General features: G+C 40.9%; 1 protein-coding gene across 1 annotated transcript in view; it reads right to left on the bottom strand.

The window, feature by feature from the left end:
- Positions 1-19076, bottom strand: part of gabbr2 (gamma-aminobutyric acid (GABA) B receptor, 2) — a gene marked incomplete at both ends in the record, with an annotated part of 152123 nt that overhangs the window by 44027 nt on the left and 89020 nt on the right. Inside the window, 8 exons of the mRNA XM_079176597.1 lie at positions 623-730; positions 1819-1951; positions 2318-2468; positions 3315-3395; positions 8966-9026; positions 13886-14128; positions 15402-15590; positions 15899-15964. Coding sequence (XP_079032723.1) covers positions 623-730; positions 1819-1951; positions 2318-2468; positions 3315-3395; positions 8966-9026; positions 13886-14128; positions 15402-15590; positions 15899-15964 — 1032 coding nt within the window. The remainder of the gene's footprint in view (positions 1-622; positions 731-1818; positions 1952-2317; positions 2469-3314; positions 3396-8965; positions 9027-13885; positions 14129-15401; positions 15591-15898; positions 15965-19076) is intronic.

Below are 19076 nucleotides of genomic sequence, written 5' to 3'. Positions count from 1 at the left end.
TGGTTGTATGAACGTTTATCTTATACAACAGATGTAGTAAATGGTGTGATAAGAAAAAAAAAGGTTCAGAACCAGATTCAACCAGAATAGATTATACACATTTTTTGAGGGGTCACATTGACCTGCGAAATCGAATAATTTCATCCTCGAGACCAGGTGGCCATTTGTGCAAAACTTCCTTACTGAGATAACACGTTCACAAGAATGGGGCGAACGTGAGGTAACAGTGACCTTGATCTTTGACCTTTGACCACCAAAATTCCACCAAGTTCCTCCTTGAGTCCAACTGGACGTTTGTGCCAAATATGAAGAAATTCCCGAAAGGCGGTCCTGAGATATCACGGGTTACGAGAATGGGTACGTTCAGATGGATGGACGGACGGACAGACGGACAACCCAAAAACATAATGCCTCTCAACTGTCGCTGAGTGGAAGCATAAAAATGTACATAAAAATTTAAGTGCATTTGTCAAGAAGGCATCTGAAGTACAAGTACTAATATTTGAGCCATGTGTGTCGTAATTTGAACAATCAAATTATTAATTTCTGCTATAAATAGTGCTACTTTGAATTTGAATCGCTCTCGTGTACATTTCATAATATACATAATATTTTTCAATACCTTCTTCTTCATCTTTACATTCTTGAAGATGGCGTGCACCCTCCAGGTCTTGGCAAACATGGCGCCAAAAGCTGTTGTGTATCCAACAATGAGGATCCATGTCCGAACCTAACAGAAAAACATAATTGTGTCACGCCTTAAACTGGTGATCAAGACTTAAAACAACATCTGATCTGACAGGTATTTGCATTTTTCTCAAGATGTTCATTTAAAATAGCCTTGTGAAGCCTTCTAAAAATAAAAAGCTGTCAGATTAATTTTTCTTCTCTAAGTGTGGAGCTCTGGGAGAACGTCCTGGACCATGGAAGCTGTCACACTCCTAAGAGCATTTCATCTTAATGAGAAACAAAACGTAGACCTCTTAGTGCTTTGGCACAGAGGACACTGCTGACGTGTTTTAAAAATATTAGAATTTGAATAAAGACTATGAATAGCTACAGAGTGCTTATGTATACTGTATATGTTTGAATGCTTCATGTGTACAAATTTGTTTTTATGTGCATGTGTGTGTGAGCCCTTTCTGCGCCGCAAATACTGCAAACCCTTCACACGGTTACGCCTGGCTCTCTTCACCTGCCATTCACTAACATATCTAGAGAGAGGAATAAAGCCAGGCAGGGGACAGAGCACTGTGTAAAGAAGACAGCAAAAAAACAATTACACTATACATTCTCAAGGAGACCAGCGCATATTGATTGGTGACGAATGGATCAACCTCTGTAGTCCTTTGCTGTAGAAGCTTGTCTGAAGTGACACGCTCTGTTTTGGCTCTGCAGCAAAGCTTCAGCCAGGTGGTGGCAGCTCGAGACGTGCCCTGCCTAACTTTACGCTGGTGTGCGTGTGTGTGTGTCTCTGTGTCTGGAAGGGGGTATCTCAGTGGAAACTGGTTATCACTGTAATCAAAACTCTTTAATTAATCCAGCATCTACATAGTCACACAGTATTGCTACCTGGGGGGAGACACTTAATGTGCTCCATGCGAGCTAGAGAGCCAGAGAGAGATTCAATCCGTTTTCACTTATGGTCGGTCACATATTGCATGTGATTAGTGTTTCAGCAGTATTCTCCATATTTCAGCTCACGTACAGAACTATTTTGTCAGCCAATGAGCAAGGTTCGATTGAATAAGACTAGGAGTCAACCCCAACTTCTATTCATTATTTTATGTGTTACTGAAAAGTGTTGAGGAAACTCACAGTGCAGAGGGTCTCAAACTCTTTGTCAGAGACGAAACCTCCATCCAGGCCAAACAGGAAGATAGAGGCGTAGGAGAGCATGCCTCCTAGGATGATCAGGTTGTTCATGTAGGGACTGGACATCTTGATTAGTCTGGAAGAGAACAGATGGTTAGATTACAATAGAATATACTACAGATTGAAATAGAATAAAATATAATAGATCCTATTCACCAGTAATACTTCAGTAGGATATTTAGGTATTGAGGAGAGTGAAATGTGCATTAATAATGTACCTGTAGACAGTTAAAGGTTAATCATCATTCTAATGCTTCATCATTCTTTTACTTCAATATTTCCTGTGGTGCTTCTCTTCTTTCAATCATCTCCTTCTTCTTTCACCCTTAACACCAATCCCTTATTTACTTTCCCGCTGCACCATATGTTTATCTATTTTAAACACCCCTCCCTCCATCCTCTATACTCTCAAAGCTGGGCTTCACCAATGCTGAATGCTGACCTGTGGTTGCGGTTCTTGATGTTGAAGAACAGGAAGGCCCCTGCCATGAGCATGCCTAGTATAGTGATGGTGGACAGGATGCTGTATAGGGGTACGTTGATGTGGCGCCGCTGCAGACGCACAAACGTACGATCCTTGGGAGGCTCTACACCTATGAAGAAGATGCCAAAAGTCTTTGTTTAAGGGTGGAAATATAGAAAACAGTGGATTTCTGTAAACTTCTCCTTCTCCAGAGAGGTTTCTCTCTTCACAATTTAAGACCTGCTTCCTTCAAATCTTGTTTCGTTCAACCACAAAATAGTGACACTGCAGTGATTTGAAACCAATTTCCTGGTCCTCAGTTACCCCTAGTCGAGTGGATGTATCTCAATGCACCACAGTCAAAGTTATTGTGGTTAGACACTGCACTTTCTTATCTTTTGCTCTATTTTTCTCCCACCAGTGTGCCAATCGATTGCACTGGCATCATCTTACACATCTCCATTTACTGTGGTCAGGGATGTGGAGACAAGCATCTTAGATGGTACTGTCCCAGAGTTTCTTTATGTGGGGCAAGGCCGACAAGATGCAGGAAAAGTGTGAGTGTGGTGAAGGGGGGGGAATAGCCAGGGGAATTAAACAAATTATTAAGTATGCCAACACAGGCAAACGTCGTGGGAGGAGTGAAAAATGGACTGGTAAATAATTTAGCTGATGGAGGACAGTTTAGAGCAGTAACGGAGAGTGGCGAGTCCCTATGCGGAGTGTTGGTAGTGTCTGAGTATGTCTCTGAGTGTGTGTTTGCTTTGGAAAGAGTTTGGGTTCAAGTGAGCAAGTGAACGACATAAGAAAGTGCTGAGCAGGTAAGTGATTTGGCCTTTAACATATATATATAAACACACATCAGATGCATCAGGACACCTTTTTCTTCTTGAGTGAGTCTTACATCCCTGAGGCCACGCACACACAGTCACGCACAGATGCATGCACAAACACTCATATCTAGTGTGCTTCATACCTTGGAACTTTATGGAGTTGTTGATGAGGTCCAGGACATCAGCAATTGCGTTGTACTCTCCCACCTTCACCTCCCGGCCCCCTGTTAAAAAACACACACACATACGAAGACATTAGAATAAATATTTGTACTTAAACTGTCCAAACTGGCAATAACAGTCTTTATTAGGTTACTGGGAACCATCCTGGATGGCAATCCATCCAGTAGATGTTGAGATATTTCCGTCTGGATCAAAACAGTGGACCAACCAACAGACCAACCTTCCTATCCCTCGAGCACAACCATTGGCTTAATAATGGTTTCTTGCTTGGTTTTCCAGCGAGTCATGTTAAATATCTCACGTGGCAGCCGGAAGGGTTTTCAAAATGTAGCCCCAATGATCCGTATTTTGTGAAAATGTCACAGAGGTTACTTTGAGTGAACAAGTAAATCTGATTTAAACACTTACTGGACACAGAGAAGAATGGTCCAGCTATAAACTGCACAATCTGGCACTGTGGTTAACGAGCTTCAAATCACAGTGAGATCTTCCTAAACCCATTAGCAATTTAACAAAATATCCCTGACATTATTAACTTTCAAGGCACTCAGTTAAATTATCTTTTAAGATTCTTAATTTGTAGATTTCAGATAAAGCTAAATATGGACAGGAAATTGTCTTCCTGTTGTTTTTTTTTAGTTTTAATTATCAGTTTATTTCACCTCAAGGAAACCTAAAGTGCATCAGGGAAGGGAATCATATAAACAAGCTAACAGATAAAAAAACATTAAAAACAAACAAGCAAGAGCAGATTTCAATGATAAGAATCTCCAACTTATGTGGAAGGAAATAATGAATAAAGGCAACTGAATCTGTCATCATCTCTGTTTTTATACTTCAATATACATCGACTTAAGTGTCTCCTAGATAGAGTCAAGGGATTGTAAAGCTATGTACATCCCAGACTGAAAACACCACTATCTCTGTGAAGTTCTGGTCAAACGCAGCTATTTCAGGATTTAGTGTTTTCTCTTTTAGACACAATAATGAGTCCCTCAGGTGTAATATTAAGGGAAGCATGACCTTGTCGGACAAGCCTGGGACTTCACTCATAAAGATGACTTGCTTAAGAGTGTGCACCAGGGAGGAGGGGATGGACGAATTACTCTGATTCTTTTTCTGTACGCACTACAAACAACCTGGATTTTCTTCTGGTGTGCATGCACAAATCCGTCTCTGCATCTCCCTGTTATCACTGTCAGAGGCCCATTGAACTCCTCAGCAGCATTGTCCTTGACAAGGAAAATGACAGATAACATCAGCTTATGCGGCATCACAGGGCACCGCGTTCCCCTCTCCTCTCTGTGAATCACCTCATTTGATCTCCACTTCTGGCATCAAGGCATCAGTCAATGTTGAAAATATTAGACAGGCTGTGAGTAACAATTTCAGACCAGTACATTTTCATGTGCTGTATACACAATCAGGATTTGTATATCTCAAGCGTCTTAGTGCTGAGCGAGGATCAATAACCGTGTTTGCCTTAACCACGTCCTTTGTTAGGATCTAAACAGTAGAAGGGATTAAATATCCGCACTCTTCCTTTGAGATGCTTGAATACTATCCTAGCACTCTATCCCCACAGGGAATATTCATGGCTGCAGCGGGCTTGTAATGCTCAACCTGTCGCTCAGTCTGTGCGAAGACATTTCACACCTTTTTGTTGGATTAGTCACTTTAAATATCTTGAAAAATCTGTGAAATTTGTTAACTGGATGTGAGACAACTTTATATACTCATGACAAAATAATGTAAGAATAAGGCTGGTGACTCAAGTAAAATACCTGTTGCTGTACTCGAGCACAGTATTGGAATGCATGTGTCTAGTTACTGACACGCTACATAGATTAAGAGGTTTTTTTCACTGATGCAGCTGCTACTCAAGCACAGATAACTTGTCCTCTTTGGAGCAGAGACTCATGCTGGTATGAAAATTCAAATATCAAAGTGGTGATTGCCGGAACTAATTTGCAGTACAACTCTTTTATAATGCTGAAATCCAGAGATCATTTATCAACACATGCTGACCCGTCTTTACAGAAGTGTTTGTAAATGTGATTGAATTAATTTAGAGTTCTTTTATATTCGGCTCACACTAGTTCGTCTTTAGTCAGGTTCATGATTTTTATTTTGTTTCATGTCAGATCTGTCAAGTTCTAACATCAATAAAAAGGCTGCTTCATTTAAAAACATTGGTAGTACAGTTCAATGATATTCTTGTGAGCTATTTAAATTGAAAGGCGGTGAGAAGACTATTGCCTGGAGGTAAACTGACAGCAGTGAGGGAGTTGCTAGTTGAAATTCCTGAAGAAGATGATAGAAAAGCAGGAAATTAATTCCTACATGAGGGTTGTTGTAGATAGTAAATCCTATCATTTATCTCTAACATCCAAAACATCTTAACCTGTTACGTATCAAAAGCTCACCTTATGTGTATCATTGAACCTCTCATCTTCTGACAGAATGACAAACGCCATGTTTCCTTATCTACCCGTGCGTTGATTTAAAATCTGCACTCAGAGGGACTGCGACTGTGTTCAAGACCTCTGGTAGTGAGCTATCGCTTATCCTCATGAGAGACAGTGGGAATAAGAGCCATTGAGGCCCCTGACTAAGAACGCCTGACAGGGGGAAATGGAGGATCAGAGTCTGAGGACAGATGATAGGGTCATGTTGAGGATCACTGCCTTTTGAAATATTCAAGCTGGGGCTGTCCCTCCTCTCCTCTCCAACCAGCTCAGGCTCTTGGTGTGTCAAAAGGGTGACAAATTCACGACCCTTGACAAGTGAGGAAGAAGTGATGGAGTGAAGGTTAAGGAGGGATGGAGGAGGAGTAATAAAGCTACAACACGATAGTGAGAGATAGATGGAGCATAAGGGAGGATTTGGTTGAGGGAAGTGTGCGTTGGAGACCGAGTGTACGACCATTTCAGGGAGGAGAGAAACATAGAGAAGGGAAAGATACTAGTGTGTGTCACAAATCAATAGAGATGTGTAGCTATGATGCAGGCAAAATCTAAAAAATGTCCGCCCCCCCAAAAAAAAACCCAGCCCTAACACTGAGGTAATTTAGTCATGATAACATTTACTTCATTTGTTTATGCAAAGCTGCCAAACCCTAGAGACAGAGGCCCCATCACCACCCAGGCCAATAGGTTAACCTCTCACCACAAACGCACACAAGCACACACGCACGCACACACACACACACACACACACACACACACACACACAGTTTACTCATACACAAGCTTTTGCTTAAGGAGGTTCCTAGCTGAGTGAAATGACCATGAAGTATTAAGTGGTAGCCATGATAACAGCTGGTCAACCTGTCTTTAATGCTTCCATTCGTATCTCCTTTAGCATTGGGTACACTGGACCATCCTTTATGAAGGCAAAGGAGATAATGTTGTCCCCCAATTCCATGCAGCAGCAACATTTAGAGTAAAGAGACACCATTCGGTTGTCAATAACATCCGCAGCTACCGTTTAACTCAAATAATTCTTAGCAGGTATGATTTATGTTCTTGGACTTACTTGAATTGTACTCATTTCCTATGTGTTGAATGAAGTTGCTTTAAAACAAAAACTAACTCTGCAGCCCAGTGTGAGTGCAGTCGGATTCTAACACCGCGGCTGCCTTTCCGTTAGTCCTCGTGAATTCTCTCTCACATCTTTCTTGACCTCAGGGCGTTTTCCATCCAGGTCAAAGAAAAGCGGCTGGTAAAAGTCGGAGGACGTAGTTTGTTTTGAGTGCGTCTTCATCAGAGTCAAACAAATCCAAAACTCACATTCTCTTAACCTCATAAAAGCCGATACAATATCTAAAACACCACTCCCCTAATAAGGATCTACTACACTTAAACTAGGAGAGTGGGCTACAAATAGATTCTCAATTGATAAAAAGTACATATATCAGAGATATATTAGATCACATCCATAGACCTTTAAAAAACATCCCATTAAATCAGCTGCAGCAGTAAATAGCCTGTATCATATGATATGAATAAGTGATGAGCAAAGCTTGACATAAGCCTATAAAAAACAAGTCAGACTTTGCTCTTCATGAGGTCCTCAACTTTGTTGAGTTCAGTGACCCAGAAAGCTTCTCTACGTAGCAATATGTTGATAATATCTCCTCTAGGGGATGGTGTGATTCTTTTGATCCCCCAAAGTTTAAGAGTCGCAGGAGAGCCATGATTACGTTGAATATAGTTACGTTTGAACGCGTAGTCCAGATTTCAGCTATTCTTTGTTTAATTTGACCAACATAGACTTGCCCGCATTGACATTTCAGGATATGTATATATATAGGTGTAGAATAACAACTGATGAAGGATTTGATGTCCATACAAATGTACAAAGTCTTGCTTTGGTACAGATTTATATCCTGTATTAATTTTGTCTTAGTTAAATTTAAAATATTGAAATGACTATAAACCATGTGGTCTCCTTATTTGTTACAGCCCACTGAGCCCGGGCTGTAACAGCATTAGCATACAGTACATACACAGTCAGTCACTAACAGAGGCATACACACCAGTATGTTCATAAGCACTCACTTTCTGCCCTCTATCTCTATCTCTCACTCACACACACACACACACACACGCACACACACAGAGTGTGATGTATGCAGCCAGAGGGATCAAGCCCCTCTGCACTGGGGAAGATAAGATGGTTAGGCAGAGAGGACTGAACAGCACCATGCAGTGTGCTACATACAGTCTGGGGAGCCTTGGAGCTGGGAATCCCCTGCATCAAGATGCAAGCTCTTGGTTATTCTCCCACTCAGCGAGCCCTGCTGGCTCAAAAATCACCTCAGGATGATGCTACGAGGACATAGAGTATATTTTTATGTACAAACTTTAACAGTCCAGAGATACATCCTGTCACCACGGAGGAGATCAAGCACAGTAAAGCACCATGGGCCTTATGCTTTCAAGTTTTAGATTCACCTAACCTGCCCCCACACAGACACAGAGAGTCGGGCAACTCCTTTCATAAAGACTTTTACTCACAAAAGTCGAAAATATTTCATATTTTTCTGACAAACAACCCTTGCAGTCATGCGAATAATGACTAACCTCTCTAGAAAAACAACTAATGAGATAAATGTGAGTACAAAGCTTCTGACTTGAAAACGGTGAAATCCTTCAGCCTCCCTTTTCCTGTGTATACCGTATGACTCTGCTGCAAGCTTTTCCTAAGCTGTATTGGTCAGGATCCATTATCGGCACTGAGTATATCAACCGTGGCAGCCTTCTGGCTTGAGAAAAATTGTAAGTGGCTTTCCAAAAACTCTGGTAATCCTGCAACATTTCTGAAACAATTGCAGGTTTTATTGAACACAGATGTGCAGTGGCTGAATTTCAAGCAAATTGTAGAACTAATTCTAACTCCATTTCAGTGGAGTCTCAAGAGCAAGTGTGGATGGCCGGAGGCGGCAAAACAAAGTTCTTTAAGCTTTAAAACAATGTTTTTCATTCAAAATAGGTTGATCAAAAGGTAAAGGTTTAAAAACAATACATACAACTGACTTAGCAAAACCAGAACAGAAAATCAAGGCAGGTTAATGTGAGGAGTAGAGTAGTATTAGTGTCACTCATACCTTGAAACTGGTTAAATTTGATTGTGCCCATCCTCTCTCCGTTCCGAAACATGACTTGGCCCTAAAAAGAAGGAAAAACAAAACAAAACACATAACACGTAAAACATTGGAAACACACATTAAAGATATATTTTAAGTGGTAAAACATTTTATTTGCTAATATCTTTGGAACCATGTCGGGTCAGCAAGGCTGCTTGACTTATCATTATGTTTGCTCACATAGCATTGGTACACATATGAGTCTTTAAAAGGCAACTGTGTGACTCACATTTGGCTTCAGAAAAGTGTGTAGTGGTCAGTACATTTTTTTTGGTCAACATGAATTTCTCCACAAAAATATCTAGTTTTTTCGGTCAAACAACCACCCTATAGGGAAAACAATTGGACGTCTTTGATTTAAACTCAACAGGAACAAGACAGCAATTTCAAGCCAGGCAGCGTCTGTCAAACGCAGACAAGGTAGACAAAAGCAATTCAACTTTGTGGCAATAGTGTGAGACATATTCAAATCAATTTGGCTTCTGTCGCCTTATCTCCCCCATGTATTCTCAGTCTTCCTCTCTCTTGTTCTATTTTCTCCTTCCCCCTGTCTCTTTATCTCTCTCTCCCCCTTCATCTACCAAGACCGTTCAATTAATTCAGCCAACCATCTGCTAACAGAGCGCCATAATTACACATTTAACTGGGCTCACATATTACTGTCTGGCTAACAAAACAGGTGAGACTGGAGAGTGGGACAGACAGATAGACAGACAGACAGACAGACAGACAGACAGACAGATAGATAGATAGATAGATAGACAGATAGAGATATATTTAGAGATGGAGCATTTGCATTAGCTGATTAAAAGACAGCTGAGGGGGGAATATGGGGAAGGAAGCTGGAGAGCCAATTTTGCCTCAAAAAGATGGCACGCTTTGAAGTAGCAGAGCAGGATCCCACCCCTCTGTTTGAATCCCAGTCTTTGTGTGTCATCTTTGATGTCAGTGTGCATGCACTTAATATGTTGTCACATTATGCTTATGTGCATGCATGTGGCCCTGTCCCTGCTGATGCATTTGTGTGAGCAGAACAAGCTACTTCTGAGACACAGGGCATCCAGTGCTGCCTTTACCCTGGTGATATACAGCCAGATCCCCTGCTAACAATTTCACACCCCCAGTGTCAATCTGACTTGTCAACACTAACAAGTTTCCTTTCGTCACACACTGCTTTTTCCAACAATATGCTATGCAATTATGCCTGTCGTATGAGTAGGACAGTGCAGTGCACCCCTGGTTCAGCTCATTAGATATTGCATTCAGATAACTGTGGTGTGTAAACAGGGTCAGACAATGTGGGATGAAAATAGGGGAACTTGACTTGAACCTGTAATGACTGTGAGTGCATGTATCAAGGTTTCTAGAGTAGCTAGCTTCACCATCATGCTCTCGCTACGCATTGGCATTGCCACCATAATTGCCCTTCACATCAGCAAAAATGGAGCTAACACAAACCTTAATGAAATGGCGTGTAGTTATTTTAACAGCCCCCAATTTGTTCTCTCAAGTGTATACACGGTTTGGAGAATATGCAAAGTATATCAAACATATGCAGAGCCACTCACTCTTACATTCTTAATTGCAAATAAATGTCTGTGCAACACAGATTAAATTAACCTCCTTTGACCAATATTCAAAGAAGCTACTGTCAAGCCCTGTTTCTACAAGGTATTATGCTCCTCTGCAGCTTAGGAACCCTCACTGGAGTGTATTGACCCAGACAGGTGTCGCTTGTCTACTATTCAAAGGATGTTCAGACCTGAGTCACAATGTTGACTGATGGAGCAATCACTGTGTCTAGGCGTGCATGTGTGTGTGTGTGTGTGTGTGTGTGTGTGTGTGTGTGTGTGTGTGTGTGTGTGTTTCCGAGGTGAGACGGTGGAGGTGGCCAGGTATCACTTTGGCTGAGGAGGTGAGAATACTGTCAGTGACAGGTGTGCCGAGGTCAAATGAAATGTCAGTCTGTGGGCTGCGGGTGTGACATCCTCCGGGGCTTTCAGGGTTTGAGCTGGAAACCCTGTTAATGTGAATGTAACTGTGATGCACACGCATACACACACATTAATAGTGAAAAACACATGCACGTAACTCTCCCCCCTCTGTTTTGCCTCCGCGTGGCTGTTTGAGATGACTGTCAAGCCTCGGGTTGTGCTACTCACCATTACCCAGAAGGACACTGATAGCAACACGATGACCACAGATTTTTTTTAAAACAGCAACGCAAACATTTACCCGCACACTTGTCATCTCCAATCACAATATGCTGTTTCTCTTCCCATCAGCCCTCCCGGGTAAATTCCAGTGTACATCATCCTGTGGTTCTAGCAGCTATCTGCACTCTCTGTGCCCTGAGAGTCTCTCCCAGCTAATGTCAGCCTTTTTCTCCATGGCCCTGACAGCAGCCAGATCAATACTGTGGAGCCCTCCATGATCACTCTCCTGCTGCGGCTGTTAAGAATTCAGCAGCAGGACTGAGATCAGTGCGGAATGGACATGGCTTGGTCCCACGAGACCCGTGTGTTTACACAGCAAACACACGGCGTAAAATCGTGACAGCAGCAGAGATACGAGGCTCATGTCAAGGTATGATCCCATATTATCAAGCACGCATGCACACATTTAAACCAAGGGCAAGCAGCAATTTCACTAAACGTGGATTTATTTTATTGGAAACCCAGTAGGAGTCATTGCAATTCACAAGCAAACCGAGCGAGTTGTGTAATAGCCCCTTTTGAAATCTGAATACGAAAATAGCATAAAAGATGTATGCAGTGAGGAAGGGAAATTGCCTTCCCACGTCTTTGTTCGTCATGCGTGGGTGGAAGTTTCTATGTACTAGGTGTGCTACATACAGGGAACACTTTTGATCTCATTGCATGTATCTCCTAAAAGAACAGCTTCCATAGTGAACAGATCTCAAATCTTTGGGTACAAAGATGCATTTAATTATTTTTGCAATGTCGCTGTATTCAAACCACGTATTGTTTACCACTTGCACAAGATTCTATCTCAGATTGGTTTTATACCAATCAGGATTGTGGTTGTCAAAAACAAACATCATTATACTGAGAATTTAGATTTTTCTTTTAGGACCTCGGCAAAACAAGAGTAATCAGAGTTACTGTCAAATTACTAGCATGTCCATTTCCCATTACTTCTTGTTGTTATGTAAAAATAAACTCAAAATCAATTTCAATTTCTACATTTACGTCATCCCTTTATTTTACATTGTGACAGCAAGCTCCCCACAGGTCAAAAGTAACAAAGAACATTTAGTTAAGTGCTACACATAAGTGCAATATAAAGTAAGGTAGGAATACTTCAATTTGATTTAAAAAAAAGCTTTCTTCTTTTACTCCGTTACATTCAGAGAGAGCACTCTCACTGTCTTGTTTAAAATCTGAATGCAGGACTTTTACTTCTAATGAAGTCTTTAAACACTGTGGTATCATTAGTAAACTCAAGTAAAGGACTCCTGTCACCACTGATGGCAACATGTGTAGAAGCAATATGAGTCAATACTAATATTAAGGACTGGAGAGAACAGGATTGCTATTCTATCCAAACAACCGAACGGGACTTCATTATCTATTTGTGTGACGCGAGTAAAACGTGGATGAAATGCTACATGGCCATCAATATTCCTGCACGGCTTTGCATCCCCGAGTCTCTGAGGACAGAGTCAATGTCAGCCTGGTCCTAATCAGCAGCCCTGGTCTGAGAGTCTTGAGTAGAGGGGTGAGGAATGACGACCCGAAGGATTAGGCAGAGTCCTGCAACACACATACACCTCTAGGGACGTTAGCCAAAGAGGAACTCACAATAATATCAGTCCGTTCTTGTATTGATTTTCTCAAGGCTATTATCTCTTTCTTTTCTTCTCTTTTGTTCTGTTGAAAACTACACTGTATCTGTATTTCTATCATATTACATCCATTTCTCTCTTGTGCTCCACCCTGACTTCAGTCTCTCACCTTTTCACATTTAGTAAATGTTTATTACCTCCCTAATATTCCAGTATAGCCAATCGTTCTCTCTTTTCTCCTCACTCTTTTGCTTATTTGAAAACACAGTCATGAATATGATACTGATGATGCTTTACTGTAAGGACCTGCATGCCTACTGGCTGTCTAGGCGGGGAGCAGCATGGTATCCTCAAATAATGGGAGTGTCCTTTACACAGAAACAGGAGATATCCTCTAACAGCTCAATACAGCAGCAAGAGTGAGCACATGCACAGGCGCGCGTACGCACACTCACACACATATACAGCTTGTAGATAGCATAGCCACCAGGATCAATCTTGAATGCATTGGAGTGAGTCGGCAGCACCAAATGACACCACTCTAGGCGTCATCCAGAGACAAGGATGGCTAAGTAACCTTCTCTGCAAACAAGCTTCCAGCCTTACAGAGCAGTAATTAATGCCTCTATGTGTTTCCTGATTTTGCGAACTCCATACTGTACAAACATATAACATACATAGTTTATAGGCATAGACGGATGGATGTTTCATTTTCCCCCAAAAGATGCTTCTTCTTCATTTTATGTGGTGTTTTGATTCTGTGGCTTTAAACCATGTTTTTGATCTTGTATGTACTGACTGTACCGTATATACCTCGTCACTATTAACAAAAAAAATGTTCTTGCATACACATGTAAATGTAGATGTACAGTATCGTGTCTTGGGAGTATCCTTGTGTTTGCACATGCCCACTATGTGTAGACAATAGGAGCTCTGATTGCTCAGTTTACATTTCTTAAGTAAGTGAAGTAAGAGAAACCTATTTTAACCACCAACATGTCAGACTGTGCCATATTTATACATAATGTCCATATTTAAAAAACAAAAAATGAGCAATTTGCTGCTTCACTTACTGTAACGCCAAAGAAGTTGGTCTCATTCATGACGTCCAGCACCATTTTTCCCACTTCGCGGTCATCCACTGTGAAGTTATGGTAGGTGTTCTGCCGTTTTTTTACCCGGAGCAGGTCCATCACTCGAGTCAAGGTTTTAGCAATGACCCACATCCCATCGTAGGCAAAGCCGTGAAACTTGCTGGCCTCCACACCTTTCTGCTGAAGCTCTCGGCTGTACTCCCTCTCGTAGTCCTTAGGGGTCTGACAGACAGGTAAAGAAGAGATTAGAAAGAGAAAATGTGCATCTCCTAACTGATGCAAAGTCAGAGTTCCCACTCTTTTATTATCATTTTCCAGGACTTTTCCTGGACATCGTCAGTGATCTAGCCGGTATGACAGACAAGGATCACGGCATACACTAATGTGTACCTCGCTGTAGAGGTCAAATTTAAAAGACGTGCAATCTATGGCTATGACTCATCTATGAAATAGTCTTTTACATGCTTAGAAATGATCAGAATGTAATGCAACCATGCCGGCAGATGTACAGCTTTATTGTGAAGCTACCGCTATAAAAGAGAAACATTTCACGTCATGTTATAGTTCATTTTACATAAGAAAAGCAGCAAGGCGTTTGAAGAGACAATGCTAAAAATTAAGTAAAAAAGTCCTGTATCCAGCCTGTGTTTTGAGCTCTCATTTATTGTTTTTGCCCGGGCTTACCATTCATTCTTATTCAACTCTCTTAACACACATTTGAAACCATTGCTCCAAGCCAGAATCTAATCACAAACCTGATACTTTTGCATGCAAAACACGCTAGCAAGCACATCTATTTTAGCAATTAAGCCAAACAAGCCAACCAATTTAGTCATTTAAAACAAGCTGGGAAGAAAGCAACATTGTGTAATGTCTTCCAACTTGCATGTGCTACCATGTGACACGACTTGAGATTGTGTTCGCAGCGTTTATCACAATATAACCGAGAGCTTCCTGTGCAAAATACTCCCGTCCATAAACTAGCTTTGGACATTACTACGATCTTGAACATTACTTTGTCTTTTCAGATGGCAACGTTATCCGTGTGGGGAGCTCTGATATAATACACTAGTAGTTCATTCTCAGCTAAAGGTAAATAAGAGAATTTTGAAATAGTTTTCCAGAACAACACAAGATTTGACGTGACATTTTAGGACACTTTTTCGCACATTTTCTATGAGTTTTCAATGACATATGGGAACCCTAAAAAGTTACTGGAAATGCTGTTTTAGCATCAATGCTGCTGTACAGGGTAATGCAGTAGAGATTGATCTCTGGTTTAAAAACATGCATCTAAACTGTCTTTTTGTGCAAATGGTATGCTTGCGATATATTATATATTCAGACAGAAAAAACTTGTTGTCGGTGAGTCACCTTCTTGGTACTGCATATATTCTTTTCCCTTTGTTTTATTTTAAACTGACTTAACATTTAATGACACATTGAATTACTTAACACAACAATCCTGTGAAGTACAACAGTGGGTGTCACTCACCCTGCCAGAGATGCCCTTAATCTGGCGAGCGCTGAGTGGCTCAAAGTCCACACTGATGTATCCCTCCATGGCTGTGAGCAGCTTCTTGGTGGTGCAGTTGGTGCTGTTGGCCTGCTCCCACCAGTTGCCCTGGTACCAGCCGGGGATAATCCACTGGTATTTACTGCCAAACATGTTAAGATTATATGCCTGGAAAGGGGTAGAAAGAAAATGGAAGTTGAGGCAATATAACAGCAGGAGATACAGTATAATATATGGAGATGACCTTTTGTGTGATTACTATCACTTTATGTCAGCTGCTAGAAAACTGAGCTTCAAGAATACTGAAATCATGAACGAAGCAACAAGAGCAAAACATTACACATGAGCCAAAACCATATAAAGCCAAATGATGTCACCCCAATCACTGAACCTATTGTATACCAAACAAGATTTGAATTACTGGGCAAGATATCTGACAGCTTTCACTTATAACTGAATTTAGGCTAAGGACTTACGCAGCAGAAGACTTTGGATGCCAAGTTCTCGTCAAACTGGCCGATGATTATTCGAACATCGTTGTCCTGAAAAAAGAAAGAACAACACTTCATGACTAAAATGGCAAATATGAGCACCATGCCCACACATTTCTACAGTAAATATAAAGCATATATTTGAAATGGCTTGTCTACATAATCAAGATTGTACTGCATCACTGAAGCAGTGGCTGAGTCGCAAAGTGTCGATCCATAACAACAGAGACATAAGTGTCAGGGAGCAGAACTGCTTTCTTTGCCAACCAGCACAGATACACATGGAGATTCGGAGCACACGGCCTGTTGATTGACTCTATAAATAATTCAGATTACACGGGTAGAAGTGCAGCATGTTTCATGTTGGTAAAGAAAATCAGCCTCTGGGACCAACAAAGTAATTTAGTGTGCACATGCGTATGTATAGTACTGTACAAGCACAAGCACAGGCCTGTATGAACACATGTTCACACAAGTGGATGGTGACAAACGCACACATCACAGTACAACATTTCCCCAAAGCTAATCCAATAATACTGACACAGGTTTGATGAATCAACATATGATCAACAAAGCTCGAGGTGATGTGTGATGGATGGAGGAAAGTCTATCATGAAGCCCTTATTCAACTACGACACTTCATAGAGAAAGACACCAAATATAAAAGCAATTAAAAACAAAAAGGAAATCTGAAAACATAGAATTTAATGGTGGACCTACTTTAACATTTTGGTATTACTCACCGACAGTTGTCTAATAAACACACCAGCTGTTTTTTCAGTGAACCTACTGTATAGTGTTCTGCCTTTATTCTGGATAATGAGAAGCCATTACGAATACAGTTCATGAAGTCATCTTCCCTCAGGCGGTCGCTACCATATGTCATGCATCCACAAATCAGAGGGGGCAACCAATCACTGTCATTTTAAATCCAATTCCTCGAGGCGATTAGAAACAGAAGGAGTTACCCAACAGCCAAACAATGTAGTTATTCCTCTAAATCGATTGGATGTACTGGATATATATTATATAGAGAAATCAGAAAGATTAGTTAGATATATGATGACATATAAATAGATATCTATCTGTCTGTTGGTCTGATAGATGCTAATGTAGTACCTGCAACCCTGCAACGCTAAGATTTTTTTCAAAACAGAATTATCTATATAGGTTTTAGCATTGCATATGGGACACACACACACACACACACACACAGACACACACACACACACACTAAATAGTATGAACACTTTCAGAAAGCCGAGCAGTTCAATCTAAATGCTTCTTTTGAGGTTTCTCATTAAAGCAGAAAGCATTCTGAGACATTTAAAGGGGTCTTCTGTAAGAAGCCCTAAGTGTTGTGTGTGTGTGTGCGTGTGCGTGTGCGTGTGCTTGTGTGTGTGTGTACACTGCAAGTGGCTGCTCAATAACACTGCCCTACACTCGAGGAAAGGCACTTAACCCAAATGACTCCAGCCACGGCCCAGGACCACAATATCAGTATAAATTCTGGCCTGCCTGGCAAAAACATGAAAAGACTGTGTATAGTGGGCAAGGGCATGAGTGAGTGTATTGTGTTTGTTTGTCCAGATGTGCTAGGTCACTACTAGGGCTCCAAATCACCCTTGTAGCTTGAGCTTTTATATAACCATAACAATAATTGCTTTCAAAGAGGGTAGTGTTGAGGGCAGCCTTGCCTGCTTTACCCGTGACAGGGTTGTTTGTAACTTTATGATGGTGATTTATATGTGATAATGGTTTCAGTAATACTGTTCCTTATAAGCCCGATCAGGCACAGTTAAGGCTTATTAGGCACACACACACACACACACACACACACATACTAATGATGGTCGTTTTTTATGAGCTTATGGGAGATGGGATTTGTAGACTGGCAATGTGTTGCTACTTCCACACTAAACCTAAACCATCTCCCCTCATGTCTGTTTGTAATGATTTATGTGCATACAGGTTTGTGTGTTTGTGTTTGATCGCTAATTGATCCTAGGTGAGCAATACATGTTATATACATACTGTCATGAACACATATGTGGCATTATTATCTGAACTGGCCTTTAAAATAAAAGTTACTAAAATATTGTCAGTATGCGTCACAATAAACCGTTGGGAGTTTCAGATCTGGAATATGGTGGAAGGAGGACCGCGTTTTCTGTTTTCACAGTGAGAGATTCTTTCTGGAACCTGGTGGGATTTGGGGATTTGGACGAGCAGAGGTGCTTCATCAGATAAAAACACTGCAGATTACAGGAACAGCGGCTCTGATGATATCATCAATAACAGATAATATGAAATGGACAAACTTATAATGATAATATCTGTGCAAACCATTTGTCTTGAGCCTTGTCCTCTTTCTTTTCAGCAAAACTCTTTCTGTATTAAAGATAAGTTGTGTTTACAACTGGGAGTCTATTAGTATATGATAGTATGTTTAAATCATGGCCAATAAACAGCACCTACAGCCAAGGTTAAAGAGGGAAGGTGGATATGTGTGCTCAGACCACCACAAATACATACACAACCCAGGGGGAACACTGCATTCTAAAATTGGAAAAAGAGCTGCTTTTCAAATAATGTATTAACCAAAGGATAAGTTAAAGTTTTACATATGAACAATATTTGAGAATAATATTGAAAGTTATGTATGGAGGGTCCTTTGTCATGCCAAAATTGCTGCATCAGTGAGGCAAAAAAAAATGTTTAAAAAGAAATGGACCTTTCCTACGTCATATCTGCGGGGTAAGAGTTCTGAATGCATGATGAATAATTCAATCATGATAAATAATAAAGTGTTTTGGACTTAATTTAGATTTCAGGACATTTATTCTCATGTGGCCCTCTATTGAATGCAAGCTCCCTTAATTGACCTTCAGTCACAGAAATGTTGAAAAGCCCTGGTCTATAAAATGTACGCTAGCGTTGTTATTTTAATGTTCAATTAGAAGAAGAAAAAAAACGTGATTGTGGGTAAAATTAGAAGGTGCGTATGGGGGTTTCATGTCTAAGCATGCCTTTGTTTTCTGATGTTGTTTCGTCCGCCTGTCCAGTAACAGGAGAGAAGAAGAGATGAAGATGAAAAAGCAGAAACCGACTAAGAAATGTTGAAGGCTGCTTCGATGCCTCGCAGCAGAAAAGCCTGTCTGCT

Source organism: Pholis gunnellus (genome assembly GCF_910591455.1).
Source record: "Pholis gunnellus genome assembly, chromosome: 16".
In the NCBI taxonomy this organism is placed as follows: Eukaryota; Metazoa; Chordata; class Actinopteri; order Perciformes; family Pholidae; genus Pholis; species Pholis gunnellus.
This window is presented reverse-complemented; position numbering and strand designations above follow the sequence as displayed.